The sequence below is a fragment of the Curcuma longa genome, unplaced genomic scaffold, assembly GCF_044706935.1.
Source record: "Curcuma longa cultivar G26 ecotype Majalengka, Jawa Barat unplaced genomic scaffold, ITB_CL_G26_1.1 contig_19887, whole genome shotgun sequence".
Taxonomy (NCBI): domain Eukaryota; kingdom Viridiplantae; phylum Streptophyta; class Magnoliopsida; order Zingiberales; family Zingiberaceae; genus Curcuma; species Curcuma longa.
Window position 1 is genome coordinate 3573 of NW_027431222.1, and position 17730 is coordinate 21302.

At 35.7% G+C, this 17730-nt stretch overlaps 3 protein-coding genes across 3 annotated transcripts; all 3 read right to left on the bottom strand.

The window, feature by feature from the left end:
* Positions 1 to 773: 773 nt before the first annotated feature.
* On the bottom strand, positions 774 to 2110 carry LOC141817269 (BURP domain-containing protein 6-like). Its single transcript, XM_074704947.1, has 3 exons — positions 2051 to 2110; positions 1770 to 1893; positions 774 to 1684 (listed from the first exon to the last, which is right to left on the bottom strand). The coding sequence occupies exons 1-3, from the start codon at positions 2078 to 2080 to the stop codon at positions 894 to 896; spliced, it is 945 nt and encodes a 314-aa protein (XP_074561048.1). The 5' UTR covers positions 2081 to 2110; the 3' UTR covers positions 774 to 893.
* Positions 2111 to 10954: 8844 nt separating this feature from the next.
* On the bottom strand, positions 10955 to 13709 carry LOC141817267 (short-chain dehydrogenase TIC 32 B, chloroplastic-like). The gene is made up of 8 exons (XM_074704944.1): positions 13505 to 13709; positions 13054 to 13285; positions 12894 to 12973; positions 12659 to 12812; positions 12456 to 12534; positions 12266 to 12350; positions 12126 to 12172; positions 10955 to 11272 (listed from the first exon to the last, which is right to left on the bottom strand). Exons 1-8 carry the CDS (start codon positions 13620 to 13622, stop codon positions 11108 to 11110), a joined length of 960 nt encoding a protein of 319 aa, XP_074561045.1. The 5' UTR covers positions 13623 to 13709; the 3' UTR covers positions 10955 to 11107.
* A 1332-nt stretch (positions 13710 to 15041) lies between these two features.
* On the bottom strand, positions 15042 to 17112 carry LOC141817268 (short-chain dehydrogenase TIC 32 B, chloroplastic-like). Its single transcript, XM_074704945.1, has 8 exons — positions 16919 to 17112; positions 16363 to 16594; positions 16196 to 16275; positions 15956 to 16109; positions 15767 to 15845; positions 15598 to 15682; positions 15459 to 15505; positions 15042 to 15362 (listed from the first exon to the last, which is right to left on the bottom strand). Exons 1-8 carry the CDS (start codon positions 17034 to 17036, stop codon positions 15198 to 15200), a joined length of 960 nt encoding a protein of 319 aa, XP_074561046.1. The 5' UTR covers positions 17037 to 17112; the 3' UTR covers positions 15042 to 15197.
* Between the last annotated feature and the right edge of the window lie 618 nt (positions 17113 to 17730).

Consider the following 17730-nt stretch of genomic DNA (forward strand, 5'->3'; position numbering starts at 1 on the left):
ACTTGTAAAATTTAATAAATATAGACTCATCTAATAGTTTTTAGAAAATGTAGACTAAAAAAATTTAAAATGAACTAGTGAGAGTATGGAATTATACAAAATTGAAATTCAATGGGTAAGTAAGAGATAAATTTGGTAAAGAAAAATATTGAAATAAAAATAATTAAAAAGTATCCTTTCGTTTTTTTAAAGTTGATTTGGTAATCTCAGAAACAATCCAAAATTGGTATATTGATCTAAATCAATTTAAATTAAAAAGATAGGCAAATAAATAAGTCTAGAGGTCTTCATTGTTGTTGAAACTCAACAAAAATTCATCCGTGGAATATAGACAATTCCAAGTCAATATATCAATTTTTAAAAATTATTATATGGATCTAAACTTTCTTAAAATTATAAAATAAAAATGTAAAACAACTTAATAAGTTTAAGAAGTATAATGTAGTCCATATAACCCAAAACTACTACATAAATATATATTTTATAAAACAAAAAAATAAAGGTATAAAATAACTTAACAAATTTCAAAGAGTACAAAAAAAATATTGACTTATAAATTTTAATAAATATAGACTCATCTAATACTCTTTAGAAAAGTAGACTAAAAAATTTAAAATGAACATGTTTTTTTTTCAATATTTTTCAATTTTTTCCATATTTTTATTTTGCAAACAACCAACCAATCAGTTTTATCATTTCAAGCTAAAATATGAAGTATAAAGTATTTAAATCTCTTGCAAACAACATAAGCACCTGTGTGGTTGCAAACAACATAAGCACACATTTCAAGCAGTCGTTATTGCAAACAACATAAGCACACATTTTACATACTTTAGGTAGACAGGCACAATCAACAATAGGCAGAGACGTATATGGCAATCCTTGAGACTAGGTCACAGCATTTGTCGGCGAGGGGTCCACAGGACATGGTCGATGGGCAGGAAATGGCATACCGGCTCTGCACTCCCCGGCTTCACGTGCAGCACCTGGAGCATCACGTGCCGCGGATTCCACGACGTCGTGTCCAGGTGACAAACTGCGATCGCCTCCACTCGGCTCCCGTCGCTCCCCGTCAAGCTCACCGTGTAATCCCTCATCCCCCTCCCCACCGCGTGGCAGTGGAACACCACGTACGCGTACGGCTCGGCGTGGCAGAAAACGCCCAGTCCCTTCCCGCCCATCCTTTCGAACCCCTCCACTGCGTACCGATGCATCACCGCCGCCGCCGTGGCGTTCGCGACCGTCGACACCGCGCTGACATCGTCGGTCGCCAGAGCCGAGACGGCGAATTCGACCATGGATTCGATGGAGGTGGCGCAGTGCTTCGTCTCCCTTGCATTCGACGTGCGCTCGCACCGTTCCAGGGTCGCGCTCATCTCCCGGGCTTCCTTCGAGTTAGGGTCGACGGAGAGAAGCTCGAGGACGTGGGGGAGCTTGTCGGAGGAGAAGGGGAGGGCGTCGGCCACGCGGCGAGGGAGGAGGTCGGCGTGTTTGGAGATGGTTTGCTTGAATTGCAAGTCGAAGGTGGCTCCGGGAAACAGGTCCTTTTCGAGGAAGAACAGAGAGCGGGAGGACTTGTCGCGGAGTTGCTCTGCCGTGGCGGCGTTGTAGTAAATGGAGGTGGCTCCGGGAATCACCTCTTCTTCTTCGGAATCCGGCGACGTCCATACGGCGGGGCTCGTCTCTGCAATTCAATTGATATATATTGGAATTCCAAATTAATAAGATTATATAGTAATGAAAATATACGCGGATAAAAATCAATAAACCAGGAGGGTGAAGGAGGTCATGGATGTTGCTAGGGATGGGAGTGTTCGGGAGAACAGTTTTCCAGTAGAGCTCCGGCGACGAAGCAAGTGCCACTGATGGATGGGCTGCGAGTCCGGCGAGGAGCTGCCACCAAATCAAAATTCATGTGCACATAATTAATTTAATTGAAGAAAACAAACAAACGTCGTACAAGGCAAATCTATTGAATCAGATTACTGACTGATTCAACCAAACAACTTCCATTGATTAATAATACTACGAGTGCTATGAATTTGCTCACCCCAAGGAAGAACACGAGCAGGTTAGCCATGAAGAATATAATGCAGAGTAGAAATTGAGGATTGGTGGATGGTTCACTAATACGCATTTGGGCACACTTATATACAGAAGAGAAGTGGGGAAGCTGAAATAGTTTCTTAGTTCACACTCACTTCTGCATAAGACCACGTTATAAATGAAAATATTTCTGCATAAGACCACGTTATAAATGAACATATTTCTGTCTTGTACAGCGCTTTGAATTATATGGGCAGAAAATAGATAAATCGGATAACGGGAAAAGAAATTTATCTGGCAAATAAAATTCAGAGGGAATTTATTCCTGTCAATCCTCATGAAATGGATGATTTGTATATTTGATAAAAAAAAATTTGGAATGTTGATGCGGTGCCTTCTCTCAATCCCGCATGGGTTCGTTATGAGGAATTCAACTTCTCGCTCCATGTTCTGACTGGATGTCATCGACAGTCAAGCTATCAGTCAATGATATGTCACCTCAATCTTCGTTGTTCCCACCGACCAGAAGAACTTGAGGAAGCAGAGAACTGAGCGAGTGAGTTAGTAAGGCGCCGGAGATCCACTCCGATGCTCAAGTTAGAAGAGAACTGAACAAACTCTACTTTCGTCGTCAAATTTGCGACGAATTATGGATTCGTCGCTGATTTTGCGACGAATCGGTGATTCGTCGCAAATTTGTGACGCATTTGGCGACGAAAATGCTTTCATCGCCAAATGCAATAACTCATCCACCATCTCGATCCCTTCTCCTTTGCCAAAGTTGGCGACGAATCGTGAATTTGTCGCTAAATTTGCAACGAATTTGGCGACGAAAATTCTTTCATCGCCAAATTTACGATGAAATGCGGATTCGTCGCTGATTTTGCGACGAATCGGTGATTCATCACAAATTTACGACGAATTTGACGACGAAAATGCTTTCGTCACCAAATGCACTAACTCATCCACCGTCCCGATCCCTTCTCCTTTGCCAAAGTTGGTGACGAATCGTGAATTCGTCGCCAAATTTGCAACGAATTTGGCGACGAAAATGCTTTCGTCGCCAAATTTGCGACGAAATGTGGATTCGTCGTTGATTTTGCGACGAATCGATGATTCGTCGCAAATTAACGACGAATTTGACGACAAAAATGCTTTCGTCGCCAAATGCCCTAACTCATCGATCCCTTCTCCTTTGCCAAAGTTGGCGACAAATCGTGAATTCATCGCCAAATTGACGACGAATCATGAATTCATTGCCAAATGACGACAAATTTTTGCCACAAAAATTTATCATCGCAATTTTCGCAACTAAACTTTTTTCGTCGCCAATTTTGTTGCAAACTTGTGACAAAAATATATTTCGTCGCAAAATTTGTCCCAAATTTGTGACGAAAATAATTCGTCGTAAAATTTCATTGTTAATACCCTATATTTTTGTAGTAATTCCTTTCTTCCATCCAAAGCGATGTCCTAACCCCTATGAAAGATCAAGTCTTGTTGGCTCTCAAAATTTCAAGACAACAATGTTTTTGGATTTAGGTGTGATTTAAAGTTTTTATTTCATTTTCACATTTAATTATCTCTTATATTTAACAACTTACTATAAATCGACAACATGATCGTGGATCTATCAACGCGCACACCTTCTTCATGACCTTTTGTTATCCGTGTCTATCTACGCGTACACCTACTTCATGGCCTTCCGGTGTCCACGTCTATCTACACAGGCATCTTCTTCATGGTCTTTTGGTGTCTGCGTCTATCCGTGCGCACATCTTCTTCATAGCCTTGGGTGTCTGCATGCATCTCCTTCATATCACATCTGGCATAGCAATAGATTTTTTTCATCGAAGATTTTTTTTCGAGTTTTGCTCAGCACATAGCAATAGATTTTTTTTCTGAGTTTTGCTCAACAAATAGAATTTTTCCAAGTCTTTCTTAGCACATAGCAATATATTTTTTTTCCTCTTCTCCTCTAGTAAATTTCAGCTATCAAAAATTGTATTCTTTTTTCTCTATTGCTCTTTCTTCCAACGACGGATTAGGTTCTAACCCTCAAATAGCAACTCCTCATCTTTTTTATTATTATTTTCCATCGAAGATAAAATTCAGAGTCAGGTCAGATCTGTCATATATCGTTGGTCATATTGATAATCATTGCTCTAGAAGATTTGATTGGCTACCTAATTAAAAAAGATATTCTCAATATATTAGCAATCAAATTCAATGTTCATCAATCAGACATAATTATTGCAAGTTGCACCGATTATGTGCAAGTTATGCGTGTATTAAACTTCGACATTAATTATGCGCAAGTTGCATGTGCATTAAACTCTTTTTTAGTGAAATCCATGGCATTTGAGTGATTCTCCTTGTATCCACATAGACCATATCTTTCTCCTCTACAACTACATAAAATAGACATTTTCTCATTATCCTAATATGAATTTTTAATGTGATAGATTGATAAGTTCTGTCTTGTTCACAATGTGTTTCATCCTATAAATGTGATTAACTATAGCTATTTGTATGGTAGTACTATCTAGTCTCTAAGGGATGAATGATATAAACCATCTAACGTGATCGAGACTATCTTTTAGAGATAGAATTATATTTTAAATTTATAATAGTAAAAATTAGAAAATAAAAATATAGAACGACTCCAATGGCTCTAGGTGGAATCTGTCATCTTAGCGGTCTCACATGGTCGGTCCCACAACTATCTGTGAGGAGGTAAATCGGTCTTGCATTGACCACTTTGCCGAAGGCATTGCCTCGGCTTCGTCGAGATTCGAACCTTGTCTACTGTAGTAAATCTGTCCCATAATAACCAACTCAACTCATGCCCCGAGAGCAACTTCAATGGCTCTAGGGAATACAATAGTGGAGGAGATTATGCAATTTAAGCCGTATATGTTTATGTAGTACTTATGGATGAAATTATTATAGACTTAACACTCAAATAAAATTAGGAACATAAATTAATTCCATATATGTTATGGAATATAACAGATAGATCATATTTGAGATTTAAATACTTTAGATCCATATAATAGTTTTAGTTAAAATTGATATATTGATCTAAATCAACTTAAATTAAAAAGACAGGCAATGAATAAGTCTAGAGGTCTTCATAGTTGTTGAAACTCAACAAAGATTCATCCGTGGAATATAGACAATTCTAAGTTAATGTATCAATTTTTAAAAATTATTATACGGATCCAAACTTTTTTAAAATTGTAAAATAAAAATGTAAAACAACTTAATAAATTTTAAGATGTATAGTCCATATAACCCAAAACTACTACATAAATATATCTTTTATAAAACAAAAAATAAAATAGGACCTCAACAATATCTAGTACAATCAATCCTAGCTACTTCCCCAATCGCCCGAACACAACAGGCAACGGAGACGACGACAAGATTGAAATATTTAGTGATCCAGTTTATGATGATGTTGACGAAGAGGAGATAAACCTAGACGAAGCGTTGATAAAAAACAAGAAGCTCACTTTGTTCGACAACAATCAGCAGCCTAGTTCATCTATCGACAAAGCCCTAGTCTCCATCATCTTGCCTTGTATTGACCTGGCATCCCAATTTATTCAGCATGCAAATGAGACCAAGGTCAGTAGTGAGCCGATATATAATGATGATGACATGACAAAGATATGAACTTTGAAAAAGGGGAATCAAATATTAACAGTGTTCTAGTTACAGAAACTGCAGAACAAGGTAATTTAGAATTATCTGTTTACGGTGACCAAAATCAACAATGTGAGAGCATAATTATTGAGACACAAGAGGAATCCAAAACATCTGCCGTACACGTTAATAATGAAGAAAGCAAAGAAGAACTTAACAATATCCACCATGGGAAGAAAGATGGGACAATTGTAAGAGCTGATGAGAAGCAGTTTGCAGTTGAAGAAATCTCTTCTATGGTTAATCAAGATGAAAGAAATTACTGAAGCCCACCTTGGATCCGTTGTGAAGAATGTTGTTGTCATCGTCCCTGCTTACTTCAATGACTCCCAACACCCAGCCACAAAGGATGCTGTTGTCATTTCTAGTCTGAATGTGATGAGGATCATCAATGTACCCACTAATGCTATTGCCTATGGACTTGACAAGAAGGCAAGCAATGTTGCTGAGAAAAATGTTCTCATTTTTTTTATCTTGGTGATAATACTTTTGATGCTCTCTTTCTTACCTTTGAGGAGGGTATCTTTGAGGTCAAGCTAAGGCTCTGTTGATGCTTATCTTGGAGGTGAGGATTGTGATAACCACATGGTCAACTATTTTATCTCGGCGTGAAAGAGAACAAACAAGAAGTATATTAGTGGTAACCCTAGGGCTCTCAGGAGGTTGAGGATATCATGTGAGAAGGCCAAGAGAACACTCTCCTCCATTGCACAAACTACTATTGAAATTGATTCCTTGAACGAGAGCATCCATTTCTACTCCACCATTATAGGAACTGGACTTATTCAAGAAGTGTATGGAGCTAGTGGAGAAATATTTGAGAGACGCGAAGATAGACAAGAGCAACGTCCACGATGTCGTACTCGTCAATGGATCAACAAGGATTTCTAAAGTCCAACAACTACTAATAAATTTTGCCGAGTTGATGTCAGATGATCTTCCTCCTAAACTACCACCTAACACTACTTTAAACTCGAGGATGAGTTTTTTTTCAACCTGAGGCGACTGATGCAGGAGAATTTGAAGATTTTATTGCTATTTTTGATAATTTTTTAAATAATTTTCAAGGTTTTTGATATTTAGAGTAGTTTTAAAATTCTATATTTTTTATATTTGAAAATTTTAAGTCCCTTTAGGATTTTTAGGATTTCAAGTGCGTTAAGAAATTTTACTTTCTATTAGAATTTTTTCTTTCTTTTATAAGTTAGTGTGTAACTCCCGAAAAATCTCAAAAATAATTTTAGAAATATTCTATGATTTTTCTAGAATTTTAGAATATTTTTTTGGAATTTTTGGAGTAGCGGAAGTAGCAAAAATAAATAGGAAGAAAAACGTCCAAGGCGGGATTTGAACCCGCAACCTTTAGAAATCTGCAACTTCTAGAATATCTCCAATAACCAAACGGCCCAGCAATCTGTTCCAAATAAAGAAGAACCGAACCTTTATTTATCGGCGAATTAGGTCTAGGCATCACTTAATATAAATAGGAGGCTTAAGAGAGGGTTTTGATTATCTTCGAAAACCCTTCCCTCACCTCTCGTCTAGAACGCCGTCGCCCTCTTTTTCCTCCCTCTCGGCGTCCAAAACTCGAAGAACGAGGAGTCCGTCCCCTAGGATTACAAGGAAGATTTTCGGAGAACTTCTTCTACAAGGACGCTCCTCTCCGCGAGAAGTACACGTAGATATAGGAAGATCGCCGAGAAGATCTTCTTCTCTAACGGAAGAATTGTAAGGAAATTAGAGCAAAAGGTAAGTGCATCTCTCACCTGCAGTATGAGTTGCTCCGTTATTTTCTTTATTCTGTCCATAGTATGTAGAGCATGCATAAAGTATTATTTCCATGACATCATTTTATGTTAAAGCATGTGTAAATTGTTTCTTTCCAAATTGCATGATATAAAAAGTATAAGAAAAGTATTTTACTTTAGACAGACGGGTATCGGGCGCAAGGCCCACGGGCACAAGACCCATAAGAAAAGGAATTCTGGGCACAAGGCTCACAAAGAATTCTGGGCACAAGGCCCATAAGAAAAGGAATTCTGGGCACAAGGCCCACAAAGAATTCTGGGCACAAGGCCCACAAGAAATTTAAGTGATACCTCGCTGGGCCCAAAGAAGGATGTTTATTTATTTTCACTTATATATAATATAAGTTTTTCCCATGTCATTTCCAGCATTTCTTTCATATAATAGCATCAGTTATTACGAAGTTTTCTATGGTTTTTGTGAGTTAGATGATGTACATACTAAGCGTTGCTTATAGTTTGCGTTCCTCATATTGCAGATAAATAAAAAGAAAAGTTTTAGGAAAGAGGAGGCAGCTGGAAAAGTGTTTGATGTGTGGTGTCGACGGAACCGCGGAATAAGATCAAGAAATTAAATAAATATTTATTTTATGTCTAAAAAGTTATTTATTTCTTTTGCTTCCGCATGTTAAACAGAAAAAGAAAAGTTATTTGAGTTATTTTATTTAATACGTAAAAGTTAAGGAAAGTTTAAAGTACGTAACGTCTCCCTATTAGTATAAGAAAGAGGGGGGGTGTTACAGTTAGGGTTTTGAGTTTATATAAACCATTGTCTAATTAATGTTAGAAAGAAGTTTTGTGGATTAATAATATTTTTGGCAAGATTGTTTATTTTTTATCTTCTAGTATTCTTCCGAATCAACAAGTTTTAGAAGATTAATTTTCGACATTAACAGTCAAACAACAAAATCAATATTACTCGTAGGATAATTGTCATTCTGTTCGGCATCATATACTCTATCAATCGACTTATTACTATTAGTCAAAATTTTCAATCGATTTCTAATGCTTCTATTCACTGCTACAGTGTCATCAGTCGATTGATCAAATCCATCAGTCAAATGATTTTGATCAAGTCAATTTTTCAACTCTCTATTTGCTATAACAACATGAACAGTCGATTGATCAAACTCATCAGGTGGGCATCATTGTAGTAGATCACTATTTATAATACTGTAGCATATTACTGTTTATAATAATGTAGTAGAGTACTAGCCACAGTTACTGTAACAAACTACTATTTATAGTTATCATAGCATATTACTATAGTAAATCTTATTTTCGGGGTTTATAATTAGTCGATTGATACATCCATTTCAACCTTACCACAATTGAATTCTTACATTGCCCAATATCCGATTAACCTCAACCTAGCAAGACTTCCTTTGCCCAACATCCCGCCAACTTTAACTTGTAAGGACTTCATAGTTCCCTAGCGTCCAGCCAACATTGACTTGTCGGAACTTCATTGCCTAGTATTCGATCAACCTTAACCTGTCGAAACTTCATGCTTTATGCCAACTCTATGTTAAACTTCCCAATTGCCAAGTATTTGGTCAACTGTAACCCACTTAGACTTTCCTCTTGTCAACTCTTTGTTGGACTTCTGATTGTCAAATGCCTAGTCAACTATTGACCCACTTGGACTTCTCATTCAACCAACTAATATATTAATCGACTGCCTAGTATATGGTCAACCTTAATCTACTTGGCATCCAACTAACATATTGATTAAATATTAAAATCCAACTCAAGTCAACTCAAGCTTGGTCAACTTGGTCAACCTTGACTAGAGGTTGATTGCATCAACATCAGAAACAATCTGTAGCGAGAGTTAGAGAAGTCTAGTTCAGTAGGTATATTCCCAATTGAGCATGTTCTCATAGCATGAGTGCCAATTGTGGGGCTGAGTGCCCAATGGTGAGGCTATTTTTATAATATGCTTTATTTTGAGGATGTTCCCAAAGTAAGTGCATCTCTGAAGTCCTGTGTATCACACATCGGAGATGTTCTGGATTAGGATGTTCCCAAAGGGAGTGCATCTCTAAAGTCTTGTGTATCACATATCAGGGATGTTCTCGATCAAGGATGATCTCAAAGTGATTGCATCTTTGAAATCCTGTGTATCACATATCAGGTATCTCCCTGGTTGGAGATTTTTCAAAAATAAGTGCATTTCCGAAGTCCTGTGTATCACATATTAAAGATGTTCCTAGTCGGGGATGTTTTCTTCTTTTGAGCAGATAGTGATGCAAATTTCGATATCCTAAAGTGGTGATCCTAAAGGCTCAAACCTTTCTATGATTGCAGACAATCAAAACGTTTAATGGGCATGAGCATGTGTATAAACACGCTTGGAGAAATTCATTGCCCAGTGCCGACTTTAGGCATAGGCCACTATGCCTAGGGCCCCCAATAAATTGGGGCCTATTTTTTTAAAATATTAATCATTATATATATATATATATATATATATATATATATATATATATATAAGATATTAGATTTTGGAAAGATTTGGCATGATCATTAGATTTTATAGAGATTTGGCAATATGGTCATTGGATTTCATAAAGATTTTGGCATGATTCCAATATATTTAATATTTCTCAATTCTTAAAACTTTAATTTTTCTAGTTTCTTTATATTCCTCTTTTTCCTTCTTTATTAATCTAACAACCTATTTTGCTCAATTTCAAACATTTTACTTATTTGATAATTTATTTTTTCTTCTCAAGACATTTTCGAAATCATCACAAGGGGTGTAAGGAGAGTAACAATCAGAATTAAGATCTTTTGTTACATATTTTTCTATGATCTTAAAACCTAAAGATATTGTCTTCTTCCTTATTTCCCTATCAAATCTTTTTTTTATGCTTCTGTTAATTTCTTATTTTCTTATCAATGATTCCTGTTGTAAATTTGTAATCTTATTCGCAGTTAATACTGTTAGCAAATTTTTACAATATAAAAATATGAACATTACTATTGTATTAGATCAATTAAAATGTTTTATTTCTTTTTTGAATGAGTATAGAGAAAATGGATTCATATATGCTATGATTTCTGCTAAAAAAAGTACAAATAAAATGAATATAGAAATTTAATTAATAATTTTACATCTCAACAAAGTTAGAAAATTTAATTTTATATAAAAAATTATTTTTAAAATTAATATTTTAATTTATTTTTAAAAAATTTTAAATCCACCATTATCGATCTCAAATCTGAATAAAAAAAGATGAAAGAAATTTTTTTAAAATAATAATAATAATTAAAAAAAATTTTGCCTAGAGCCTCCCGGAGATGAGCCGTCCCTGTCATTGCCCTTGACTCGAGCCAATATTTGTACGGATAATTACATAAGAAAGGTGAAAAACAATACGGCAAACTTATCAAGCAAGAACCCAAAGCGGTATAAAGATAACAAACACACACAGCATATTTCATAGATACAAAGTGCATGACACTAAACTTGGCAACAGCAGGGCCAAGTTGATAGATTCAACAGAGAAATCACACAACCAACAAGCTTCTTACATATTTTAGGTCGATTTGACCAGTTTTTCACTTAACTCCCATAGCTTTTTTGCTAATTCCTCATTTCTACCGTTGGCAGTCGTCTTCTCCTCGTTGCAATCAGCGAAGTACTTCCCACTGACTCCCTTCAAGCTTGGATGAAGTGCCACATAGCATGACGTAGCTGCTCCCTGCAAGTATGTAACCTCGACCCTTAGATGAACTATAGAGAAATTTCCATGAGTTTTCACTTCATATGAATTCCACAACTTTCTTTGGCAGTGGAACTTTCATCTTTAAAGTTGGAACTATTCCTACTTATTTTTCATATCCAAGTAGTTATTTGCCTCTCTAAGGATTAGATAAGGAAAGTCTCTGTCACTTTTTTTTTCTGTTCTAGCTTATGTGACCACACATAAGAAATAAGTAGCTACAGATGTTAGAAAACGATTTTAGATTCAAAATAGAAATCTAAATCTAGGATCCTCCATATCATATCAACATGATAAACAATAATCTAAATCATACCTGAGTCCATAACAACAAATGTTTAATCTTGTTGAAGTTTTCCAGCTCAATATGTTCTCTTTTAGAATTTTATGATGATGGGATGTCAATCAAATTAGGAATACATATGAACTGTGGACCTCAACCCCTATTTATAACTGAAGAGTTATATACTTTTCATAGTTTTTATTTAGCGTATCATAAATTAGAAATAAGAAAATAGGCCTCTACACAAAATAAGATCCATATTTAAATTTAATGCTAGAAATCCGATAAATATAACTTAATTAGATCATTTAAATGCATTCCACTTTTAAGATAGTCATTTATAAACACATGTAATTAAATATGTTAGCCCACACAATTATTTTTCCAACAACAGATTGCAAATTGATTGCTGGATAACAATGCTAGCGTGCTTGAACTAGCATATGCAGTGTAAAAATACAGCTGGATATTGAAGCAACTAACTGGAAAGCATTGATGATGAATTCAGTAATGTCATGTAGCGAACAACAATTCAGAAGTATGACAAACCTGAGGTATATTCTTCCACAAGATGGAAGTTGCAGCTCTTAAAATAGCTGTAAGCAAAAGCAAATGCGAGTCTTAATTCAACCTTTCAAGCTTTAGATTGCTAAGTTCTAAAACATAATTTGTAGGTTTAAGGAACATACTCACGAAGACTGGGGAATGCCTCCCTAAGTTTGTCTGAATTAAACCAGGATGAACAGAATTCGCTGTAACATTTGCACCTTCTTCCTGTTAATTAACCATCGATGTGTGACACATTTAAGCATAACTATTTCATTCCAATGTATTCAGTGCATCTTGGTATGGAAACTGCTCTGGAAAATACAATAGAACCTTTAAGCGCTTAGCGAGCTCATTTGCATGTAATATATTTGCCAATTTGGACTGCCCATATGCCATTTTGTCATTGTATCTAGAAAAACAAGATAGAAACAGATATCGCGAACAATTGAATAAAAAGTGGCAGGGAACAATGTTGATGTAGCATAATTAACTTTCACAAAAAATAATTTGCCTAACTACTAAGACTAACTTACGTGCTCTTGTCATTGAGTTTATCAAACCGTATTCCCCCTCTATAGGTAGTCATGTGAGCTGCAGAAGATAGATTCACAATTCGACCCTCAGTTCCTGTCTTCTGTGCTGTGCTTTTCAACTTCTCGAGTAAAAGATTTGTCAACAAAAAGTGACCTAGAATCAAAATAAACACTCATTATAACTGTAGAATTTAGCCACTTAAGTTCATGCTCAAAATTAAGATGATGAAAATACCAATATGATTTGTAGCAAACTGCATCTCTATCCCGTCCTCGGAAAGTTGGAAAGGACAGTACATGACACCAGCATTGTTTCTGGAAGCAATCTAAATATGTAAGTTTTAGCCCTAAAAGTGAAAAAAAAAAAATTTGTAACACTAGAACCAAGTTATTACATCAAGATGTTGAGAGGTAGATTCCTCGAAAGAAATCTATCTGCGAATGCTCGCACGGACTTTTGAGAGCTAAGTTCAAGCTCTGAGACCTCGACTTTGGCAGATGGAGTGCTCTGGAGAATATTCTGCTTTACACCATTGGCAGCTTCCAAGTTCCTTGCGCCTATGATGACATGGGCTCCTCTAAGGGCCATCGTCCTTGCGGTCTCTGCTCCAATTCCACTACTCCCTCCTGCGATGCATCAATATCCTCACATAATATGCTTCAAAAAAAAAAATTAGAACATTCTATAAAACCCAATGGTTTCACCATGGGTTTGCTTAATCTTAGCACAAAGATCAATTGACAAAATCTGGGTTCAGTGGCGTCCCAGAATCTACTCTAATCTGCTGCTCCTTCAGCATCAGGGGGATTTATAATAACCAAGAACAGGAGCAGAAGTCAACAGACCGGTGATGATGACGGTGCGATCGGAAGCATCAATGCCTTCGGTGACCTGCTCGGCGGTGGATTTGGATCCAAAGCCGCTTGGCCCGGGAATTCCGGTAGCTTCCCTAAAGTAACCCATGGCTTCGAGCTTGGTTCCGGCGAAGAAGAGAGAGCGAGAGAGGGAGTCGAGTGAGTGGATCTCGCAGGGAGTAGGGATGACGATGGGTCGGAGGGTTGGATTATATCCTTAGCATCCATCCTCATTTATTATATCCATCCTATCTATATTTTCAACCTCACATTAGATATTCAAAAGCTACATCAAATTTTCATTATTTTCAAAAAAAAAAAACACACCTAATTATACTTTTACTCCTTTGCCTACCATCTCTCTTCTCCTTCCTTTCTCCTTTATATACATACAACTTCTATGTTCTTTCTTCTCTATTTCACTCTTCTCTTTGCACTTAAATTAAATTAAATTTCTATCAAAATTTATTAATGAACTTAAAGAGTTTCGATCGGACTCATTCAAATTCTTATAAATTTATTATATAAATATGAATCCAAATAAATTCTCTTTTACTATTTTAAGACCAACCAACAATGCTTAAAATGATTTAAAATTTTTAGAATACTATGATACTAATTTTTCGGTAGCACTATGATATTGATCTTTAGAAACCAACACTATATAGTTATATTGTATTTAAGTTGTGGTATTGATTTTTAATCAACACCAGGGTAATTTTTATTTTTATTTTTTATTATTTTTATTAATAAAATCAACTCTCGTTATTAATTTTATTTTTATTTTTTATATTTAGATATTAAAAAAATTAAAGATATTAACAAATAGAAAAGATATTTTTAATATTTTATTAACCTTCTTTTTATTTTTTATTAAAATATAAAACTAAAATTAAAATAAATAAATTTAGAAAATTATTTATTAAAGTTTAAATGGTATTTAAATTAGTTTAATTTAATTTAAGATGAAAGAAAAGAGAGAAAAAAAAGAGAAGTTGTATATGTAAATGAGAGAGAAAAAAGAAAAAAGAGGTTGCATAGGTACAAAGGGATAAAATTATAATTAGGTGTGTCTTTTCAGAATAATGAAAACTTAATCTGCCTTTTGAGAATTCTAAAATTTCATGTATGCCCATTGAGAATTTACCGAAATTAAAATTAATATCATATCTAAAAAATATAATTAATAAAAATAAAATAAATATCTATAGACTAAAAAAGAGAAGTCAAAAAATTGTATTAATAAAATTAAAATGCAATTTTTTAATTTTATTAATAACTTTTAAAAATTATATCTACTCCTTACTTATATTATTAACTATAGATTATAAATATAATTATTTCCGTCCCCTGTTTTAGTATTATATTATTAACAATATATTTATAGATATAGACAATATAGATAGACATGTATACATAGTATAGATTAAATAGATAGCTTAATGGATAGGATTAATTTAATTGAATCCAATAAGAAAAACTTGTGTGCATTGACGGCGTATAGATTACAATTTTAATTCAATAGAACAAAGGGAAGGTAATTTATTTCATATATGCTTAATCTATATCGGTACAAGCTTTATTGCAAACGATAACAGCATTACTCTTGGGACACACACTAATACACTATCGCAACTAGTAACAAGCCACATAAAACTTAGAACTCGTACAATAACCCTCCCTCTTATTTTGAATTAACGAGTCGTTCGCTGAAGTCCCAGAGCTTCTTAGCCAATACTGCATCTCTGGCCATGTCACTCGGCTTCTCCTCGTTGGAGTCGGCAAAGTACTTCCCGCTCACACCCTTCAAATTTGGATGCACTGCCACATAACATGAGGTTGCTGCTCCCTGTAATTGTGAAAATGGAGAGTGTTGGTGCTCAACCGTACGTTGTGGGAGCAAATTCTAGCAAGTATACAAGGTTATTCAGCAAGTGTGACAGACCTGAGGTATGTTCTTCCACAAGACGCAAGTGACAGTTTTCAACACAGCTGAAAGCAAAGGCAAATTTGAGATGTGAGTGCAGAGACAACCACCACTAGGAAGTACATCGACAATGAGTTTGAAGGCTTAGGTAGCATACTCATGAAGATGGGAGAATGTTTTCCCAAGTTTGTCCTAACCAGACCGGGATGGACAGAATTTGCTGTGACATTTGCACCTTCTGCCTGTTAATCATGAATGGATTTCTATGAGATAAATTTCTTCTATTCTTTTTACAAGCTACTTATGTTCTAGACCATTAGTAGTACCTTCAAGCGTCGTGCGAGCTCATTGGAGTGCAAGATGTTTGCCAATTTGGATTGCCCATACGCCGATTTATCATTGTATCTGGAAAATTAAACCAGATGGAGACGACCATCAATTGATTGAATGGAAGAGAACACTAAATCTTGTAGTCATGAAAATCCATATGCCTGATTGTAATTAGTATTACTTACGCCTTCTTGTCATTGAGTTTATCGAACTTGATTCCTTCACTATAAGGTCCAACATGAGCCACGGATGATAGATTCACAATACGGCCCTCAATTCCCGTCCTCGCCGCTGTGGTTTTCATTTTCTCAAGGAGAAGATTTGTCAAAAAAAAGTGACCTGAAATTAAAAGGACCATGTTAAATTCGAAATTCTAATGAATACTTGGGGTAAGAAAGTTCGATCTGATAGGTGAAGAAACACACCAAGATGATTAGTAGCAAACTGCATCTCCACACCATCCTCAGAGAGTTGGAACGGGCAGTACATAATACCAGCGTTGTTACTGAAAACAAATTGCATACGTGAGATTTGTCCCCAGAAAATTGACAGAAGATGTAACACAGAGGAGGAGATCCATGCAGCTACTCACATCAAGACATTGAGAGGCAGATTCATGGCAAGGAATTTGTTGGCGAAGGTTCTGACAGATCTGAGTGAGCTAACATCAATCTGTATGATGTCAATTCTAGCAGATGGGATGCCCTGTAGAATGCTTTGCTTCACATTGCTGGCAGCTTCCAAGTTCCTTGCACCGATGATGACATGGGCTCCTCTTAGGGCCAACACCCTCGCAGTCTCGGCTCCAATACCACTGCTTGCACCTGGATTTCAAGAAGAATCTCATAAATTCTATTCTTTAAATACTCTTAAAGACTGGATAAAGTAAAACATAGATTTTTTAGAAGCAGAGGAATTCAATCATAAACAAAAAAAATATTTTAATCATACAGAAACTTTATTTATAATTATTACTGCACCACTTAAAATTTGTTCTAGCTTCCCGATCGTCGACAGTAATTTCTTGGTAAAGTGAATTTGAGTAAAAGAATATGGAAGTTTGCCTTCTAGGTTAAACCATTTCAGATTTAGGGCTGGATTTAAAGATCAGGGAAACCATCGAGAGAGGGGAGAAGCGGAGGACAAACCGGTGATGATGACCGTGAGACGGGAGGCGTCGATGCCTTGGGTGACCTGCTCAGCGGTGGCGCCGGATCCGAATCCGCTGGGACCTTTAATGCCGGTGGCTTCCCTGATGTAACCCATGATTTTAGGAGTAGGAGTAGCTTTTGGCAAAGAGAGAGGAAGAGAAGGAAAGGAGACTGAAGCCTGAAGGAGAACGAGAAGGAGAAGAAGGAGAATGAGGTGAGAAGGAAGCAGAGACGATTATTTATAGCGGTTTCGAATTTTCATTTTAGTTTTAGTTTTAAGGTTTTTTTAAATAAAAAAAATAGCGAAAATGCCATGGGGACAAAGAGTGACAACGCCGGGTCAATACGAGTAGGAATAGTCGTCAAAGAGAAGCGGCCGATTCCCTTGTTTTAGCAAAATTTAGAACCGTGCCCTTCAATTTATAAAATTCTCAAAAGAATACTCCCTGCTTTCTAGCAACTCAAAAATTACAAAATTTTCAAATTGTCCCTATACATTTCAAGAATTCTCAAAATTGCCTCTACATTTTAAACTCTCCGAAGATATTTGTTCTACATGCTCATTTTTGCACACCCAAAATACTTTTAACATTATAAAATTAATTTTTTTAAAATTCAAAATTTATTATTTTATATGTAGTTTTTAGCTAAAGTGTTCAATAGCTTATATGGAATGCAAAATATTGATTAAAATTATATATGAATTTAAAAAACTAAACAAACATAAATTGTGCATTTTTAAGTTTTAACCTAGAGGATTTAGAGATACAGAGATCTGATTATTATTTATATTTTCTATTATACTTTTT